The sequence below is a fragment of the Phyllostomus discolor genome, chromosome 1 (genome assembly GCF_004126475.2).
Source record: "Phyllostomus discolor isolate MPI-MPIP mPhyDis1 chromosome 1, mPhyDis1.pri.v3, whole genome shotgun sequence".
NCBI classification, from domain to species: Eukaryota; Metazoa; Chordata; class Mammalia; order Chiroptera; family Phyllostomidae; genus Phyllostomus; species Phyllostomus discolor.
In genome coordinates this window covers 129200869-129222983 of record NC_040903.2, presented here as the reverse complement: position 1 = coordinate 129222983, position 22115 = coordinate 129200869, and the positions used below count along the sequence as shown (strand labels likewise).

Sequence of the window (22115 nt, the reverse complement as noted above, 5' to 3'; positions counted from 1 at the left end):
TGCTGAGTGTGGGTGGGGCAGTTGTACCTAAGAGGAATAAACTTAAATGTGAGGTAAGTTCTTGACCTCCAGGAATTTTCATTCTAGTGAATAGTGACAAAACAGGTCAATATTAATTATGTGACAGAACAACTTCTGGTCAAGATGGAGGTATAGGTAAATGCAGCTCATGTCCTTGCACAACCACAGCAAAATTACAGCTGAACTACAGAACAAATATTACTCATAACCATCAGAATATCAAGCTGTATGGGAGTCTGACAACTAAGGAATTAAATAAATCATATTCATCCAGGTGGGTAGTCAGGGCAGATGGGTGGAGATGCGGCTATGCAGAACGGGCTGGTTTCAAACCCATGTGTTGTGGATATAAAATGGGGGATATCTCAGGAGCGAGGGATCCCAGCCCCACACCAGACCATGCAGCCCAGGGTTCCAGTGCCAGGAAGATAAGTCCTCATAACTTCTGGCTATAAAAACCAGTGGGGGTTGGGTCAATGGAAGAAACTGTGGGAGTTGAGGCATCTCCTTTCTAGCATCTCACACACAAGCTCACTCACACTCACTCCCTCTGGGCTCCAGCACTGGGGCAGCACCTTGAGGGGCCCCAGTGGTATACAGGGAGAAACTGAAGTGTCTGGCATCAGGGCAAGAACTGAGGGACAGCTTCCTCACAGACAGAACTACAAAGAGCATTGTACCTTCTGTAAACCCTCCCCCACACAGAGCCCATGGAGCAGCACTATATATGAGTCTCCAACAATCAGGCTTACCTGGTAAGCCCCACCCTTATGATTACCTAAGGGTCCACCCCATCCAACTTACAGGCCCACCTGAGCTGGTAACAGTGGCTTTTCCTTATGAAGGGCTGGCAGGTGCAGGCTTCAGACCTTCCTAAATCTGCTCAAACAAGCAACAGTTGAGCCCAGCCTCGTACCTCACACTAAGTGACCCTAGGCCCAGCACTAGCAGCAGCCATCTGCAGATCACTTTACAGCTTAAGTCAAGAGGCCCCAGACAGAACACAGGTGGAGGCTTACCTTAGCCTGCACCACCTGGAAAACCCCAGAGCCTGTGCGTTCAGTGGAAAGTTACAGCCCACGTTGGTGCACCAACAATCTAACCACCTCCACACGCCAGGGAGGGAGGTGATTGCTGGCTAGGGGTGACAGCCAGTCCTACCAGCTATATGGACTGCCTAAATCCCTTTCAATGATCTCCCAAAGTGCTGACAGACATCAAGACTCATTTACAAGAGGAGGGTGTACTCAGCTTACATGCAGGGTGCACTTTGAGTACCCAGTTTGGGTGATAGCAGAGGCTGTACTGCCGCACACTACAGGACACCTAGTACATTAGGCCATGCTACCAAGACATGGAGTCAAAGCAGTGCTACTTAATACATAGAAACAAACACAGGGAGGCTGCCAAAATCAGGGACAAAGAAACATGTCCCAAATGAAAGAACAGATCAAAACTCCAGGTAAATAACTAAACAAAATGGAGATAAGCAATCTATCAGTTGCAGAGTTGAAAACATTGATTATAAGGATGATGAAGGAATTCAGTGGGTACTTCAACAGCATAAAAAAGATCCAATCAGAAATGAAGGAGACAGTAATTGAAATAAAGACCAATTTACAGGTAATCAACAGCAGAGTGGATGAAGCCAAGAATAAAATCAATGATTTGGAATATCATTTGCTTCCAAGGAAGCAAAGACTTCCAATCAGTACAGCAGGAAGAAAAATGAATTTTAAAAAATTGAGTATAGGGTAGGGAGCCTCTAGGACAACTTCAAGTGTGACAATGTTTACATCATGGGGTGCCAGAAGGAGAAGATAAAGAGGAAGCATTTGGAAACTTATTTGAAAAAAATAGTGAAAGAAAACTTCCCTAATTTGGTGAAGTGATTACACAAGTCCAGGAAGCACAGAGAATCTCAAACAAGATGGACACAAAGAGGCCCACTCCAACACCCATCATAATTAAAATGCCAAAGGTTAAAGATAAAGATAGAATCATAAAAGCAGCATGAAAAAAGCAGAGATTTATCTACAAAGGAATTCCCATAAGACTGTCAGCTGATTTCTCAAAAGAAACTTTGCAGGCTAGAAGGGACTGGCAAGAAGTATTCAAAGTGATGAAAAGCAAGGACCTATAAACTAGATTACTCTATCCAGGAAAGCTATCGTTTAGAATGGAAGGACAGATAAAGTGCTTCTCAGAGAAGGTGAAGCTAAAGGAGTTCATCTTCACCAAATCATCATTATATGAAATGTTAAAGGGACTTATTTAAGAAAAAGAAGATAAAAACTATGATCATTAAATTGATAATAAATACATAAACATTAACAGTTGAATCTAAATAACAAACTAAGCAAACAAGCAGAACAGAAACAGAATCATAGATATGGAGATAACATTGGGATTGTGGCCAGTGGGGAGGGGGTTTGAGGGAATGGGGGAAAAGGTGAAGGGATTAATAAGTACAAATGGGTAGTTAAAGAAGAGGCAGGGCGATGTTAAGAGCAAGCATAGGAAGTGGAGTTGCCAAAGAACATATATGCATGATCCATGGACATGAACAAAGGAGGTGGGATCACCCAAGAGAGTGGGGGTGGTTAACTGGAGGGAGGCAAAGGGGGAAATTTTGGACAAATGTAATAGCATAGTCAATTAAAAACAGGTCAATATCAAATAGTAAATACTGATACAAGATAAGGATAATAGATTAGTATTAAAGTTTAGAGAAGGGCCAGGGTAAGCTAGAATGATTAAGGTTGTCTCAAAGAGGAAGTAGTTATGAGTTCACCATGAAGGAAAACCTGAAGGGTTTCTAGGATTAGGAAATAGAGGAAAGAAAACTCAGAATATGGAAGGTGGATGTTTCAGTGACAAGTACTTCCAGCAAATCTAGCTCCACCATTTATCAGGTGTGTGACTAACTCTCTGAGACTTAAATAAAGTTTCATTTGTTAGACTGAAATGAGATTATTTACCTCATAGATCTGTTTTGAGGATTTAATAAAATAAAAAGTTTATCAAAATGCCTAGAATACAATATACAGGTACCAAGAAAAACACTAATTATCTTTCTTTTTCCTTTCCCTATTCACTGGAAAATGACAATGCCACATTCCAGGGACAATGTACAGAGGAGATTGACTGTAAAGGAATAGAAGGAAGTCATTTTAAATAAGGAAGGAAGACCAGGTTATAGACATCCTTTGATACCAAAGTAGAGTTTTGAATTGATTCTGTGTGCAATAGGAAGTCTATGTAGGTTTTTGAGACCATAAATGATATGAAGAAATTAGCATTGGTATATATAGGATGGATTGGAGGAGGGCAAGATGGGAGGGAGAGAAAAAAAACATTTTAATTAAAATTTTGTGTTTTTCTTTACATGTCTACATAGCTTTAATAAGCAGAGTCTTAGCCATGAGAGATTACAGAGGACCTGACTGCAGATACCTAAACTTCACTAAGGGAGAAGAAATATCTGTTTACATTAAACTTTCAGGAGAAAGGGAAGATTTGTGGGCAGGAAGTGTAAGTATCTAATCTTAAAAATTCAATGTAGAATAAATAGCCATCTTACTCAAGGATGCCTGCTGTTTATCTCTAATGGAATACACACACACACACTTGGCCCTTAACATATTTAAACAAACAAAAAATGGTTATGTTTAGTGTTGGTTCCAGAATTTCTATAAAGTAGCTTTTGGAAAGTCAGTCTGATTGGGATGGAAGTCTAAGATTGCTTTGAAATTATTTTTACATAGCATGTAAAGTTTTTTAATTTAAACTTTATATTTACTTGTGGAGACTTTAGAGGTGCCAGTGGATAGTATGGGATGACTAGGCATCACTAGGCATCCCTTGGTGCTGTCGATGGCCAGGTTTAAGAGAGACTGGAAGTTTTAGTCAATCGGATTAAAAGACATAACCTCCTGAGCAAATAAAGGACTGAGTTGTGATTGAAATGATCCTCAGATAGCCTAGGGAAGAATTTTCATGGAAAGAAAGAACCAGGAGAGCCTTTTATTTGGCCCAAAATGTTATTACATTGAAATTCCTAGAAGCCAGAATCATCTTTCTGAATATGTAACATAAAAAAATTAATGATTAATATTTTCAGTCAAAAACAGCTTTGATTATATCATTATGCTTTATAATGAAAGGGTGCTAGGCCCTGGCTGGGTAGATAAGTTGGTTAGAGTGTTATCCTGATGTGCCAAGGTTGCAGGTTCGATCTCTGGTCAAGGCACATACAAGAATCAACCAGTGAATGCATAAGTAAGTGGAACAACAAATCTCTTTATCAAATTAAATAGTTAAATAAATAAATAAGAAAGGATGCTATGATAAGCAGTTCTACTCCCAAGCTGAACAGTCATGACCCACCTGATATGTACATCATTTCCATATTGCATATGCATCAGCTCTCTCCCTGGTATGGCTTCTGTGATCACTACTTGAAGAAGCAAATTCTCTTTGGATCTGTCCTGCTTCTTAGCATTAGGGGCTATATGACTGAAATTCTAAATGTTACTAGCCAGAATCATTTGTCCAGCCTCTGCAGCTCCCAAGGTTCCTTACTGCTATTGTCTCTTAAATATGCCAGTCTATATTTGGAAAGTATTGGAGGCACCCAATACAGCTATAAGAAAATGACACAGTAAGATATCAGAATAGGATAAGAAAGCAGTCTTTCTTGTTTACTATGTGTGGAAATGATAGTTCCACACAAAAGTAGTGTGTAATGTGTGGAGCCAGGGTAAAGTTTCAAGCACACTTAGTTTTGTGCATTAGGTGTTTAGTTCAGGCAGATAACTTTGATTTAACAAGCCAAACTACAGCATTCACCCACAGGCTGTCATTTTCCAAATAGTTCCAGAAACCACTGAGTGGAAGAATCACAGTGGGGGTGTAACAGTGCTGGATCAAATGACCAAAAGAAATATGGTCTTTACACTTTGATAGGGATAGGAAATGGGCTAAGACTCGTTGTATGAAGCCTTTACTCTCAGGGTACATCCTACATGTACTTAAACTGGATTAAGAGGATCTCTGTTACCAGGGAGCCCCAGAAAAGTTGAGTGGAACCAAATCCTCCCTGGAGGATTCATAGATACTTACTATCTTGATGAATCTCTCTTGGCCCTTCAGAGTTTAAACCTTTTACCTGAATCTGACATTCTGAAAATGCTGAATTTGTCATAGCTCTATCTACCCTGGCTACTCCCACCATTCCCTTGCCTTTTGTAACTCTGTGGTCCACCTGGGCAGGGAAGGTCATTAGGAACACAAAAAGGAAGAAAATGAGTTTATGGGTTGGTTTTCCCTCTGAAGTTTGGAAACAACAGCATTTTACAGCTTGACTCTTTGTTCCCTCAATTTAATGTTGTTGTTTCGAATAACAAAAGGACTATGATTTCACTCACTTTTTTAGATGGCAAATTAAAAACCAATTAATATTTGTGATTTGAAATAGATGAGAGCCAAAGACATGGAGTAAAATTATGTTCAATAGTAATTATTGCTTTCATTACTCTTCTTTGCTAAGCTTTGTTCTTCATTTTGATAGAAAGGAAAGGATTTTGGATATTTTCCCAGAGATGCAGTCCTGATTGAAGAGGTGTTTATATCTGAAGAAATTCAAATACCAACTAAAGTGAGTATAATTCATTATGCCTATTAATTGAATTTAAAATTTCTTAGCTCACATAGTTTTCTGAAGTATAAGTGCCCATTGATTATGTATTTTGTATAGTGAATACATAAAATAGTTGGTCTGAGAATTCACTTTAGGAATAGTTGGATTATGTAAGTAAAATTAGGTAAAACAAAAGTGAAGTCAGTCAAAGCTTTTGTTTTCTGAAAAATTAACAGACAAGGATAAAAATAAACAAATATAAAAATTAACAGACAAAGATAATAAGGATAACAAGAGAACAGGTGTTATGACTACAGGACTAAAAATTAAATCCACTGTTTAGAATTAGCATTGTAATGGCACAGTACTTGGGGTTCTGCTGCCTGCCACAGCCCTCTAGGCAAAAACTCCAGAGGCAAAGCTTTGTTGATAAAGGAGTTTTTATTCAAAAGCAGGCTAACCTCTAATGCCTGAGTTCTCCTGTCTTTTTCCCTGTTAGTGTTTAGTTATCGTGTTTCTATAGGGTTAGTTTGCAAACTAAAACAACATAAGATATAAAAGGTACATAATTTTGGATGAACGGCAGATTTATGGCTCAGAGCTCATCCCCTCTAGAACATCCAAAGAATAACCCTGCCACCCTCCGCCAGCCGCCTGATCCTAGGCTTTGCCGGAGTCCCTTCCCAACCAAAATACAGTCTGTTGGGAAATGCAGGCAGCTGCAGCGGGCTATCCAGAATTCTTCAAGGAAGGAGAGCCTGAGAGTGAGCCTGAGAGCCAGAGCCCAAGCCCAAGCCCAAGCCTGAGCGAGAACCAGTCCAGGAGCCAGAGAGCTTCCCCTGAGCCAGAGAGCCAGCCTTTTTTATATTTCCATGGGCTCTGGAGTCATTCAGCTTCTCATCCAGTTCTGTCCTAGGCAACCCACAGTTGCCTGGCAAACTCCTATGGCCTCTCCCTACTGCTCCCCAGTGATCTGACTTAATCCAGTCTCTCTGGATCAGCATCACTCTGTTAGCTTATCTGTACCCATGAAATGTCTTCCTTGTATTGACTATTCCTCGTCCCTTTCTCATAAAGGCATTTTGCCTTTTTTCTCCTAATCAGAGCACTATTTGGGTTACTACCCAAATAAGTGATTCCTGAATAGCTATTCTTTTTTATCTCAGATAAATGCTTTTTGACTCTTACTTTAAAGGCCTTTTATTTATAGGTTAACACTTTCTAGGTCTCATAAGCACAATCTTTTTTTCTGTTGGAGTTTTAAATAAGCTTGATAATATTGGCCTTCATAATGAGAAAGGGCATTGGAAAGTAACTTTTTAGTATGTGAATTTGATTAGATCATTTAATTCAGATTCCAGGTTAAGCCAATTTACCTTATGTGAGATCAGTGTGAAATAAGCCTGTCTAGTGAAGCAAACTGTCTGTCATCTAGCTCTTTCTCAGCACCAATTCTAGGATTAACTGTCCATTTACTGTATAATTACTAATTCTGTTAGTTCTACCTACAAAATATATCTGGAGTATATTGTCTTCTCATCATTTTTACTCTCCCCATAGCCTTAATCCAAGGAGGCATCATCTTCTCCTAATTAGAATACAACAGTCTTCTAAACAACCTTCTTTCCTCTTCTTTTGCCCTTTCCCAAATCATTCTTCAAACAGTAAAGAATATTATAAAAATGAAAAATGAAAATCAGGTCACATAATTCCTTTTGTTTAAAGCCCTTTCATGGCTTTTCACTGAACCTGAAATTGAGCCCTGACCCCTTTGCCCTGGTCTTACACGGTCTCTCTTGCCCCCCTTGCTAACCCAGTCTTGCGCCACTCTCCCCTCAGTCACTCTGCTCCGGGCCACAATGGCCCATTGATGGTTCTTGCAATATGCCAAGCTTCTTCCCAGCTCAGGTTATTCCCTCTGGTTGGAATGCTTTCCCCAAGTTCTTCACTTTCCTACTTCCTTCTTATCCCTTAGGTCACAGCTCAAATATCAGTGCCTCAGAGAGGCCCTCCATGATGATTCTTATGGAATTTCTACTTCTTAATCCCAGCTTCCTTTTATTTCTTTCATAGTACTGTAACAGAATTCTGCTCACTCCCCGCCCCCACCCGCCACCTGTGGGTCTTTTGTTACTTTGGGTTCTTTCTGCCTGCTGCCAATAAGAACTGTGGCTCTCAATGCCAGAGTTTGATAAAAAGGAAAGGAGCTATTTATTCAAAAGTTATATAGGTTTAGAATAACAGTAGAATCCTGCTGTTAAATCTTATTCCCTTTAGAACACACACACACACACACACACACACACACACACACACACACACACACAGAGTCCTATCTCCCCTTGCCAAAACAGGCCAGTCAGGGGTACCATATCTCAGGAAAAGAAAATAGAAGTCCTAGTTTGGTTTGTCTCCTGTTCTCAATCCAATACTGCGTGACACTTCCTCATGGCAGGCCAGTGGGATTCCTGTGTTCTTTCAAACCACGTGTCCAAGACCACGTGTAGCACTGCTGCTACTTGGTCAGAGGCTTCTCCTTCCCCAGCAGCATGTTCAGGAGCTCTGAAAGGCTGCTATATCCTGCTTTTCTGTTTCTTTCTAAGCTATGTGGTCAAGAGAGCCCTTCTCTCCATTTCCAAACCACGTGGTTAAGCCCTAGCATGGCTGCCAGGCCTGGGTTTAAATCCTGGTGTGGATCTTCCTCCGTAACCCTATCTCTGACTCCTCTCATACTGGGTTACACCTGCCAGGAGTTTGGTTTCTTCTGCCTTTCGCAGCTGCCTTTGCTAGTCTGGGCAAGTGTGTCCCCATGACGCAGAAGCCTCCTCCAAGCCTCCAAGCCTCCTGTGTAGGCACAGGAAGCATCTCCAGCTATGGTCACATCACAGGTTAGAGTCTCACCCATCTCCCTGGCTCCAGGCAGGCACAACTTTTAACATTATTATAGCACTGGCCAAGTCCTTCAGATATGCAAAACAGCTCTCAATGGCCCTGCTCTGCTTCCCTCATCCCCCAAGCGATAGCTGTGGGGGTTTTCTCCATTTTGGGGGACTTCCAGCTCAGCACCCTGTTACAATACTTATCACAATTTATAATTACTTGTTTCCTATTGATTACTGTAAAATTCCAGCACCTAGCCCAGTGCAGAGTATAGAGTAAATATACAGAGGCCTAAAATTTTTAGGTCAAATTCCCTGAGAAATAGATTCTGAGGTAGAGCTTTGCATCCAAGAAATTTACTAGGGAATCTTCTTAGGAATAATACCACCTGTGAGGGAACAAAAGAAAAGAGGATTGGACAGACAGAGAAGCTGAACTATGATGCAGTTGCAACAAAGGTCTCAGTAGATTTGATAATAAACTCTGGCCCTGGCTGGTGTGGCTCAGTGGACTGAGTACCGGCCTGGGAACCAAAGGGTCACTGGTTTGATTCCCAGTCAGGGTACATGCCTAGGTTGTAAACCAGGTCCCCAGTAGGGGAAGCGCAAGAGGCAACCACACATTGATGTTTTTCTCTGTCTCTCCTTTCTTCCCCTCTCTGTAGAAATAAATAAATAAAATTTAAAAAAAACCCTGAAGCTCAAAGGTCTTTTCAGAATAGTTCTAAATAGAGGCAAGGGGTTGGGTCTTTATACACTTGTATTACTGACTCATCTGGGGTAGTGTAACCTTGATCTAATTAGGCTAGTGTATAGTACTTGCTATTCTAAGCACCTGATTCATTTAATCCTCAAAACATTCTTCTGTGGTAGTTGTAAGGTTTTCTTAGACCCCGCTGAGGAAATAAGCAGCCAATTAGCCATGGAAACAGGCAGATGAGCTTTATTGTGGAAGTTTGTGCTCCCGGGTGACGTTTTCCCCTCCGCCCGGAGAAGGGGCTAAGAAAAGACCGCATGGGAGAAGGGAAAGGCTGGGAGTTTTATATGGCTGGACTTCGCGCGGGAGCCAAGGATTGGTTCTTGGTGAACAAAGAAGCAACTTAGCATTGGTGGCTCCTGGTCTGATGTCAGTCACCTCTTCTGGGTCAGAGTTCAGTTGCCATATTACTTGTAGTCCAAATGGTGGCCATATTTGTAGTCCAAAATGCTAATTGTAACTAGATTCCCACTTGCCCTACCCTGCCCATCCTGACAGTAGGTACTGCCATTATTTTCATTTTACAGATGACAGGACTGAGGCATAGAAAGGTTGTAGAATTCACTAAAGGTCACAGAGCTAGTAAATGATACAGTCAGGATTTGAACCCAGAGGGTTTGGCTCTAGAGTCTGTTCTTAATGACTATATTGCAGCACTAAAAACATATTGTAAAATTACAATTCTGAAATTTACTTTTAAAAATTCTGAACATTATTCTTACTTCATAATGGCAATATACAAAGAACAGTGCGTATCAGTTAAATGCCTTCAAATTAAAAAAAGGATCTTTACCATTTTTCTTCTTGATGATTTAGTTGTTCTGTGATATGAGAAAGGGTATCCCTACTTCTATTGGCTATATGTATTATCTCAATAAAAGAAGTCTAAATGTCTTAGTGCAACTTTTACCCAGGTCTTCATGCTTCAGAGTCTCTGGTCTGTCTGAGTTGTGACCATGTGCTGTGAATTCCCCTTCCCTCAAACCACCACAGAGCTACAGTGTCCATTCAGTGCACTCTTAGGAGGACCAAGATTTTATGGCCATTTATGCCCTTTCATCAGAGTTTTTTTGCAGAATATACTCAAACTTGTCTCTTCTCAAATTCTTCAACTGTTGATAACAAATAAATCCTAGGATAAAACAATTTCTTTTTCTAATGTTCACCTGAGGATGCTTTTTTAAAATTGATTTTAGAGAGGTGGGGGAGAAATATTAATCAGTTCCTACCGTATGCACCTCAACTGGGGATTGTACCTGCAACCTAGGTATGTGTCCTGACTGGGGATCAAACCTGCAACCCTTTGGTGCATGGGATGGTGCTCCCAACTAAATAAGCCAGCTGGCCAGTGACTGTAAAATGATTTTCATTTAAGTTTATATCATTAACCTGAGAAGTCAGTTTTGATACAACTGACAGTGTCTGAGATCAGGAGATCTGATTTTAGGTTTTGCTGTGCTTTTGAGCTAATTGTGTGGTATAGTTATCCATCTTAAATGATTTAGGGAGAAACAAGGAGTTTCAGTATATTTGTGTCAATCATATTTTTTTTTTCCTTTTAGGAATCTGATTTTCTTTGTCTTCTTGGAGTAACCTATATATTTGAAAATGAAGATAGTGAGTTAGGCAGTGATGATGGTGAAGACATATATCCATATGAAGAAGATAAAGACCAAAAATCTAGTGTATATGGAAGTGATTTTCAGATAGAATCTGAATTTTATTCAGCTTCTGAAAGTATTTGGAATGAAGACCAGTTTACATCATCAGAAGCTCCTGATGATACCAGAAAAACTAGTGATTCAAAAAATTGGGAAGGAGTAGAAGCTGAAAGTGTGAAACAGGATCCTGTTCCGGAAGTGCATCAAGCCCCACCATCCTCAATGGTGCCTGATGTGCAGGGATGGTTTGGATTTGGAAGTGCACGAGCTGAAGAAAGCACTTTTGAATCAGTTATTGAACAAGAAAGCTCATTTCAAAGTAGAAAAACAGCAGTAGAAGATGAGGATGACCTAGAGGAATTAAATAATGGTGAGCCCCAAACAGAACATAAACAAGAACCTGAATCAGAATTCAGTTCAGTGCCAAAGAAACAGTCTGAAGCATCTGAGTCAGAGCACATCCTCAATCCTCAAGCTACTGGTTGGTTTGGTGGTGGATTTACAAGTTATTTAGGTTTTGGAGGCGAGGATACAGGGCTTGAATTATCATCCAAAGAAAGCAATCCACCACTACAAGATGTTCCTAATTCCATATCATCTGAGGAAGAACCCACATATCCATGTACAGAAATATTATCAGAAAAAGAAGACACAATCACTAATGATAGCTCAATTCTCAAACCAGGCTGGTTTGATTTTGGTTTTAGTATGCTAGGCTTTGAATATGCCAATGAAGATAAAACTATAACATATAATGGAAAAAATGAAGAAGGATATAAAGGAGATAAGCTTGAACAGCTTCCAACAAGTGAATTTGACCTTGATAAGGAAGAAGAAATCAAAATAATAAAAACTACAGAAACCGAAGATCAATTAGGCAAGGGTGAAGTCTTAGAAAACACAGATGATTCTGACACCTTACCATATTTTACAAAATTGTTGTATAATTTTGACAACCCTTGGAACTTTCAGAAGGAAACAGAATTTCCAGTTCCTGAAAAGATAATGGATGAAAAGAATGTATTTGAAAATGATGAAACAGAAGAATTTTCAGTTGAAAATGATCCCACAGCTAATATAAAAGTTATGATGTTAAAAAGCCGATACAGTCAGTCAGGTTGGTATAAAAATACCTGTAAATATATATATATTTAAACATAATGCAATACTTATATATAAGTATAAATAAGATATGTACTTTTATGATTACAAACATACAGAAATCCATATTCTCAAAATACTAAATAATCAACATTAATCAACATTATTAACACCCTTTTATCAACCTCTGATTTATTTTGGGACTTAGATCTTAATATTATAAAGTAAAATCCCAAGGGAAAAAGAATGATTGGAAATACATGAATGTTCTGGGGAAACCTTAAGGTATTTTACAATAACTTTATTTTTATTAAAGTAGTATATGAAAACAGGTTTAAAAATATAAATAGTGCTAAGGCTTTTTTTTTTTAACCAAAAGAAATGTTGTTCCTTCTGTTTGTCCCTATTCCCACCACTGTCCCAGGAACAATAATTTCTTTCTTTTTTTAAAGCAAAAATTTTAGTACTTCTTTTTGCAATAAAATCTTAATCTTCATTGAATTCCTATTCTGATAGATGAGGACTTTTGCTCATTGGCACTTTTTAGCTCATTTACACCTTCCCGACATAACTATAGTTGAGGTTTTTAAAAAGAAACTTAAGCTAAGGGAAACTTCAATCATTTAAAATAGTCTTGATTACGAATGGCATTTTATTCTAGGTCTCTATTCCACACTGCCCCACTCCCCATCATCCCCAACAAGAAGAACTATGTTATCAAGAGTTTTAATAGCCCTAGCTGGTGTAGCTCAGTGGATTGAGTGCGGGCTGGGAACCAAAGTGTCGCAGGTTCGATTCCCAGTCAGGGCACATGCCTAGATCGCAGGCCGTGACCCCCAGCAACCGCACATTGATGTTTCTCTCCCTCTCTCTCTCTCTCTCTCTCCCTCCCTTCTCTCTCTAAAAATAAATAAATAAAATCTAAAAAAAGAAGAGTTTTAAGTGTATAGCATAATAAAGAAACTCAAGTTTTCAATCTTCTCACTCAAATCTTTCAGTTCTGGGATCCCAGAAGGTAGCAGAAGAGAGCAGAGTATCATAGGATACTTCTAGATCTAGATGTCCAGGTATATAGCAATTCTGATTATTAAAAACATGTGGGTTGTTTTCAAGTAAAGAATTATATAACATGACTTTCCCACATTTCCATTCTGATGTCTTTGTGATGGACAGTTAGAAACTCTGCAAATATTTTCCATAGTACAGAAACAACTGAACCCTAGAATGACAGAAAACCTTTCACAAGAAGAGTTCAACAGACTCAGAAGGAAACACATTTCCATTAAAACTAGATGATTTTCTTGAATTTCTAGAATTATGTCATTTCTAAATGTTATTCAAAATGTGAGCTCTTGGTTTCCTTTAGATTATAACCCCTTTCTAAATGAGAAAGATGTAGGTGTGATGTGTTTCATGACTAAAACATTAGAGAACTAAATTGTGAAGGGCTAAAGAGGGAATTATTATGGTCTAAACTTGTTAGATCCTAAAGAAATATTGTGGAAAAATAGATAAGAATAATTAGAAAGAAGACTTCAACAAAGCAAAAAAAAAAAATCAGATCCAGAAACATAGAAGATTCAAAATATAAATATCTAAAATATTTCAGAACATATTTACAGAAACTCCAGCACATCCTGAATATCATTTTAATAGAATTTATTTATAATTTCACGTAGTGATGCTGGGAGAATTTCTAAATATGAAAAACTTGATGAGTAGTCCAATGAGAATATGGCATTTATGCAATTATAATTAGTATTGAGGGACTCTTATTAAAATATTCAGAGAATCTTTAAATTTCAGAAAAAAGATATGTTATACTATTTAAACAAAGTGGATTATTCCAAAACATTACAATATTAAGTAAATGAAAAGTAACCTGGGGTCATGCAAAATTGGTATTTTTAAAAAATATATTTTACTGATTATGCTACTAGTTGTCCCATTTCCTCCCCTTTATTTCCCTCTGCCCAACACACACCCTCCCACCTGAATTCTCCCCACTATTAGTTCATGTCCGTGGGTCATACATATAAGTTCTTTGACTTCTACATTTCCTATACTATTCTTAACCTCCCCCTGTCTATTTTCTACCTACCATTTATGCTACTTATTCCCTATATCTTTCTCCCCATTCTCCCTTCCCCTTCCCTGCTGATAACCCTCCATGTGATCTCCATTTCTGTGGTTCTATTCCTGTTCTAGTTGATTGCTTAGTGTTTTTTGTTGTTGTTGTTGTTTGTTTTTTTTTTTTAGGTTTGGTTGTTGATAGTTGTGAGTTTGTTGCCATTTTACTGTTCATATTTTTGATTTTCTTCTTTTTCTTAGATAAGTCCCTTTAACATTTCATATAATAAGGGCTTGGTGATGATGAACTCCTTTAACTTGGCCCTATCTGGGAAGCACTTTATCTGCCCTTTCATTCTAAATGATAGCTTTGCTGGATAGAGTAATGTCGGATGTAGGTCCTTGCCTTTCATGACTTTGAATACTTCTTTCTAGCTCCTTCTTTTGAGAAATCAGCTGATAATCTTATGGGAACTCCTTTGAAGGTAACTGTCTCCTTTTCTCTTGCTGCTTTTAGGATTCTCGCCTTATCTTTAATCTTAGGGAATCTCATGTGCCTTGGTGTGTGCTTTCTTGGGTCCAGCTTCTTTGGGACTCTATGAGCTTCCTGGTCTTCCTGGAAGTCTATTTCCTTTGCCAGACTGAGGAAGTTCTCCTTCATTATGTTTTCAAATAAGTTTCAATTTCTAGCTCTTCCTGTTCTCCTGCTGGCACCTCTATGATTCAGATGTTGGAATGTTTAAAGTTGTCCTGGAGGTTCCTAAGCCTCACCTCATTTTTTAATTCTTGCTTCTTCATTTTGTTCTGGTTGACTGTTTATTTCTTCCTTCTGCTCCAAACTGTTGATTTGAGTTCCAGTTTCCTTCCCTTCACTGTTGGTTTCCTGCACATTTTCCTTTATTTCACTTTGCACAGCCTTCACTTTTTCCTCTACTTTGAGGCCATACTCAACCAATTCTGTGAGCATGCTGATAACCAGTGTTTTGAACTGTGCTTCTGAGTTCAAAACACTGACATACGTCTTTGTCATTTAGTTGTATATTTTCTGGAGCTCTGGTCTGTTCTTTCAATTGGGCCATTTTTTTGTGTGTGTCTTGGTGCACCTGTTATGTGTAAGGGGCAGAGTCTTAAGTATTCACCAGGGCAGGGCAACCTATGTGGCTGCACTGTGGTGCTGTATGAGGGGGAAAGGTCCAAGAGGGAACAATGAGGCCCAGTCAGCTCTCTGCCAGCTTCCAGTCCCCTCTGCCACTAGCCACAAGCAAATTGGGCCCTTCTGGTGCTGATTTCCAGGTGGGCGGTTTTTTGTTCATTCTAGGATCTTGTGGGTCTCTCCAACAAACTCTCCTGTGAGGCTGAAAGTTTCTCCCACTGCCTCAACCCCCACAGGTTTTTTCAGTCAGAGGCTTTGAGGCTCTATTTCCCCTCACTCTAAACCCTGGATTGCACAATCTGTCTTGCATCCCAGTTGTTCCTCCCAGTTTATTTGCACATGAGTATGGGACCTCCTGCTCCGCCAGCCCCTGCCTCACCTGCCATAGTCCTCCAGCCATTGCCTTGTCATGAGACCTCTGTGTCCTGGCTACCCATCTCCACCCCTCCTGCCAGTCAGGATGAATGTTTCTTCTTTAACTCCTTGATAGTCAGACTTTCATACAGTTCAATTTTCTAGCAATTCTGGTTGTGTTTTTGTTTTTAAATTTGTTGTTCTCCTTCTTTTGGTTGTGCAACGATGCACATTGCATCTGCCTATGCCTCCATCTTGGTCAGAAGTCAAAACAGTTATTAAAAAAGAATACTAAAAGAGGGATTCAGATTAAGCCATAGGCTTTGTTTTCTGGATGTTGGAGAAATTGTTAGAACAGCCAATACTTTCAGATAATTTCAATAAATGTGTTAGGGAATAGCAAGTGAAAACTTGCCTTAGTTAGAAAGAGTGCATAAGAAAAATGAATCACTGATTTTGAATCAATACCTGTGAAAGGGTTAGACTTGTGATAACCACATTTACAGAAAAACTAGTTTGCTGATGTAAAGATTTACAAAATAGATAAATCAGGGAATACTTATTTAGTAACTATTTTACAAAAGGATTCCAACTGAGCATGTTTAAATAGTGAGTTTCCCAAGTACAGTTAAATATGAAAAGCTATTTATTATTTTATTTGACTTAAAATTTTGTTTATAAACAATTATAAGAAAGGCATATCTATAACTAATGTAAATCAGAAAGCTTAGGTTTAAGTCAAGTGAAAATATTTCACTGTAATTAAATATAAAAATATTATAGGAATATTCATTTTTCTTAACATATGTATTTCAATGCAGTTTAAGATAATATTTTTAAAAAGTAATACAGCCACATACAAATTGGAGTGTAGTTAATTATTGAGTAAGCCTGTTCTTCACCTACTGCCAGTTAATCACATGGCAGATCTCTATTTGAGTCCTGTATTTACAGCAGACCCATTGTACTCAGACTCCTAATTTGATTGCTCATTTTTAACTTTAATGTCCACAGAGGTATAATTAAATTACTGATAAGTGTTTGCTTACTTGGGACTTTCATCTTTTAAACCATGCAAAGTGAGAGCATCAAAGTGCTGTGTTAAATTATAACTCAAAGAGCAAAATTATATGGAGTAATTCACTTACAAAGGCTTTAATATTGTTTCACAGGACTGCATTGATACATTTCTTTCCTTGGGTTGACAAGTAACTGAGAAATCAATCCCAGAGTTTTCTTGAATACACTAATTTAGGCTACAACTAGTTAGAACTTTTGTTTCTTTAATTCTGTTGGATTACTTAACTCAACCGACCATTGAATTTAAACTATGTTTGAAAATTGAATTGTCTTAAAATAAATTGATGGCTATTTGACATGGCATACACATAAATATATGATACACTAAAAATATGGCAAATTTTAGCCCTGGCTGGCGTAGCTCAGTGGATTGAGTGCAGGCTGCAAACCAAAGTGTCGCAGGTTCAATTCCCAGTCAGGGTACATGCCTGGGTTGCAGGCCATGACCCCCAGCAACCGCACATTGATGTTTCTCTCTCTCTCTATCTCCCTCCCTTTCCTCTCTAAAAATAAATAAATAAAATCTTTAAAAAAATAAAAAAATAAAAATATGGCAAATTTTGAAATGTTTCAAATTTTAAAATTTCAAATTAATTTTTGGGAAAGATAATCCTTTTTAATGAAGATTCTCAGGAGATATGCATACATAGTTTCAGTCTAAGTTTGAACTTATATTATCATTCAAAGATATAAGTCATTTAAACACTTAATATTTATTAGGAAAAATTAGGAATATTTTATTTAACCTTCTATTGGTAAAATAAATGTAAAATACTTTCCTTACAGTAATTAAAATGTTACCAGTTGGATAACATGCATTTATCTAAAAGTACAGATTTATCTAACTTAGGTAAAAAAAGGTAAGATTTATAATCTCTTGAGTTCCATTTAAAAATTTATGATATTCTCATCTTATGGAAGCAATATGTGAATTTCATGAGATCACTGAATTAAGGTAACACCAATCTCGTGTGGAGTTTTGCCTTTGCCAGACACATTCATATCATATTAATGAAATTAAAAATATAATTTATTGATTTTAACTTAATTTATCAGCATTGGCTTATGCTGTTATTGGGTCTGGAAGAGAAAACAAGCATATATAGGGATATACTCATGGCAGCATGTATTTTACAAATGGTTAAATGAGAATATCATTATTTTTATATTCTATAATATCAGTATTTTCTATTGGGCCAACACAAAAATGCAAAATACTGTTTTTAGAAAAACTTATTTTTATTAATCTTCACCCAAGGATATATTCATTGATTTTAGAGGCAGGGGAAGATAGAGAGAGAAAGAGAATGAGGGAGAGAGAGAGAGACACGCACGCACGCGTCAGTGGGTTACCTCTCATCTGAACTCTGGGGATGGAACCCACAGCCTAGGCATGTGCCCTGACCTGGAATTGAACTCACAACATTTCAGTGCATGGGATGAAGCTCCAATTATTGAGCTACATTAGCCAGGGCCAAAATATTGTTCTAATGCTATCAATATTTTCTTGATAATTTTTAAAATAAGTGATAATTCTTAACTTAAATAATGATGTCAACAATATATTTTGGACTTATGTTGTCTATATTTGTTTTATACAACACATCCCAGTACATTAGTAAATAATTTACTTAAAATATAAAACATCCTATAAGTGCTACCATAAAGGATTTCTCTCAATCATCTTCCTCCAAAATTTTAATTTGATATAAAGGATGCATTTGATTTGGGAACTTAAAAAGCCTCTATTTATTCATTGTTTTTTTTTTTTAATCCTCACTGGATGACGTGGTACAATATATATGATATATAATAATATACTGGATATGGGATGAAGGGGGAAACAAAAGTTGGAGTTTGAAATTAATGAAGCTGCAAGAGAGTAGAAAAAGTATAGTATCTGATATTTGATTGGTACTTTATCATTTTCAAATTTATTCCAAATATCCTAAGAACATGGGTAGCTTTCTGTGCAAATGGACAGTATAATTTCTTTAGTAGTAGGTGGTTCTTCTGCCTTTGGAACAACCTCACTGAAAGTTTGAGTAATACAAGCTTTTATATGTAATAGTACATATTAGCAATGTGTGTTATAAATATGCATAATCCAGTGGACAAGATTTCAAAACTGTAAATTCTAATATTACCTTTCTTTGTGCAACTAGCTCAGTTTGTTCTACATATTAAATAGAATTAACTATTAATATCAAATAGGCTAAAAATATTGTAAATAATTTTGGTCATTTTGACTCTTTCTGGTTCTCCAACTGATAAAGTAAGAAAAATTATCTCACAATTTCCTTGAACAGCAAGGATATATATTTTTACAATGGCATGTAAATATTACACCTTTTTGGATAATAAATGTATCCAAGAGGAATGAAATCCTGTAAGGATCTATTTACTCTTTGATCTTTAAAAGTTTATACTGTATTATACTACAGAGTTGTTGACAGTTACATTAGTTGCTTTTTCTTTTTTAATAGTTTTTAGGACGAAAAGGCAATATAGACAATAGATACATACAGTTTTTAAAAAAATCTTCCTTGGTCAAGGAATTAGGAAAAGTCTGTATTGAGGGCTGAATAATGGTCCTTGAAAGATGTCCTTGTCTTAGTCCCCAAATTCTGTATGTTTACAAGGCAAAAGGGACCTTGCAGATGTACTTAAAATAAACATTCTGAAATGGAGAGATTATCCTAGTGGGCCCAATATGATCAGGTTTCTTACAGGAGGAGGACAGGAGAGTCAGACTGAGAGCTTAGAAGATGCTGCACTGATGGCTTTGAAGATGAAAGATGGGGCCATGAGACAAGGGGTGATGGTGGCCTCCATTAACTAGAAAAGACAAGAAAATGGATTCTCCTCTAGAGCCTCCAGAAGGAACAGTCCTCCCAACAACTTGACTTGAGGGCTTCTGATGTCTGGAACTTTAAGAGAATGTATTTGTATTGTTTAAGCCATAAGTGTGTGGTAAGGACTAATATAGGCTAAAATGTATGTTTTAGTAATTTTTTTCCATAATGAAGTATCATAATGATCACAAAATTCCTGGAAAACAAAAGGGAAGCCCAAAACAAAGGATGAATTTAAAAAAGTATTATTTATTTACAGAAATGATCTCTAAAATGGAGTTACCTATGAGAATTGATGATGATTTATACTTTGAAACTCTATCTTCTAAAAATAATGAGGAAAAATCAAAAACATCACTAGATATTGAAGAGCTTATTCAGGAGGAAATAGACAGATCGATGGAAAATACCCTGCCAAACAGTGAGATGTTTTCAACCGATTACTTTTTGTCTTCTCAAAATGACATTGCTCAAAAAGGTAAGAAACAAGTTATTAGGTTTTAATAGAATGATTAAAAAGGGAGATTAAGGAGAAATTAGATTCAAAAGTTACATCATATAAACTATTAACTTATTTTTATTTATAAATCCACAGAAGATGCTTCCGAGGGTCATTTTCTGAAATTTTTATTTCAAATTGGTGTTTATGATTTCATGAATTCTGCATTTTCATCAATAGTAATTTTTACAGAAGTGGTAAGTTGACCTTTTAAATCTTTTGCAATAATTCTACCAATTTTGCTAAATATAGGAGCAGCTAGAAATTATGTTTCAGTGAATCTTCCCTATGTGATTACTACATAATATTTGTTTTTCCATAAAATAGTACAGGTAAGATTTCTCCTTACATGAACATTATGTTGCATTGATGTTAAGATTTCTTTTTTCTCTTTTGGGGGGAAATGTTGATGGGGTTGTGCTGTTTTTTTTTTTTTAATTAAACTTATCAGAGTGACATTGGTTAATAAAATTATATAGGTTTCAGGTATACAATTCTATAATATATCATCTGTATATCATGTGTTTACCACCCCAAGTCAAGTCTCTTTCCATTACCATTTATTCCCCCATACCCTTTTCTACCTCCCCCTTTCTCCTTTCCCTGTGGTAATCACCATACTGTTTCTGTGTCTATGAATTTTTCTTTTCCTTGCTTATCCCTTCACATTTTTCACCCAGCCCCCTAAACCCACTCCCTGCTGACAGATGTCAGCCAGTTCTCTATCTCTATGAGTCTGTTTCCATTTTGTCTATTAGTTAATTTTATTCATTAGATTCCACATATTAGTGAACTCATATGGTATTTTACTTGTCTTTCTCTGACTGGCTTATTTCACTTAGCATAATACTCTCTAGGCCCATCCATGCTGTTGCAAAAAGTAAGATTTCTTTATTTTTTACAGCCAAGTAGCATTCCATTGTGTAAATGTACTAAAGGTTTTTTTATCCACTCATCTACTGATGGGCACTGGGGCTGCTTCCACATGTTTTTTTTTTTTAAGATTTTATTTATTTTTTAGAGAGAGGATAAGAAAGGAAGAAAGAGAGGGAGAGAAATATCAGTTGGTTGCCTCTTGTAAGCTGCCAACTGGGGATGTGGCCCACGACCCAGGCATGTGCCCTGCCTGGGAACTGAACCAGTGACCCTTTAGCTCATAGGCTGGAGCTCAATCCACTGAGCCACACCAGCCAGTGCTGACTTTTATTTTTTACAGGCAAAATTGCAAGTACCTGTGTTAGACCTTGTGACACACGTTTTCTTTTTCCCTTCTGAGCTTCTTTCCCAGATCAGTTTAATTAAAATGTGTCTTGATACTGCAAGGCAAGCTTAAAAAACACACCATTCAATTTACTGTCCAACCAAAGAAATACACTGCTGCTGAGAATGAAGATGATGTGACCCCCTCCCTGCTACCATAATGGATGGTACAGTGTGAACACACAAGGCTGCATGCATCAATGGACTGATCTAATATCCAGATCTTCTTTCTGGGGTTGCTCTTCACCTGCAATTTTTATCTTATTGAAAGGTTGACAACTGAGCACCAATTTCTGAAAGAAATTGCTGGCCCTGAAGAAGCACACCCATCTTCAGTAGTAACTGTGCAGACACACCCTCACTAGGGCCAGTGGGTAAGAGTTGTGTGCCTCCCCTCTGGAGCTGACGTCTGGGGTGACGTTCCCAAAACTGATACTAGATGTTTTTTTTTAAACTGTTGACACTATTACAGATAATTATTCCCCAGTTCCCCCACCCTTTACCCCACTCCATGTAGTAGAGAACAGCCCCCCCCCCCCCACCGCCCCGACCATAGGCCTTTACCACATTGTTTGTGCTCATGGGCTTCACATTGAGCATGTATGTTCTTTGGCTAATTTCTTCCAGTAACAACCACTCTGCCTCCCCTCTGAGATCTGTCAGTCTGCTTCATGTTTCTATGCCTTTGATTTTATTTTGTTCGTCAGTTTACTTTGTTCATTAGATTCCACATATGAGTGAGATCATACAGTATTTTTGTCTTTTACTGGCTGACTTATTTTGC

General features: G+C 37.7%; 1 protein-coding gene across 1 annotated transcript in view; it reads left to right on the top strand.

Moving 5' to 3' along the window:
- Positions 1-22115, top strand: part of MIA2 (MIA SH3 domain ER export factor 2) — a 115906-nt gene that overhangs the window by 4617 nt on the left and 89174 nt on the right. The window contains 5 exon segments of the mRNA XM_036028925.1: positions 3422-3555; positions 5594-5680; positions 10861-12076; positions 19832-20050; positions 20168-20268. Of these exon segments, the coding sequence (XP_035884818.1) occupies positions 3422-3555; positions 5594-5680; positions 10861-12076; positions 19832-20050; positions 20168-20268 (1757 nt within the window).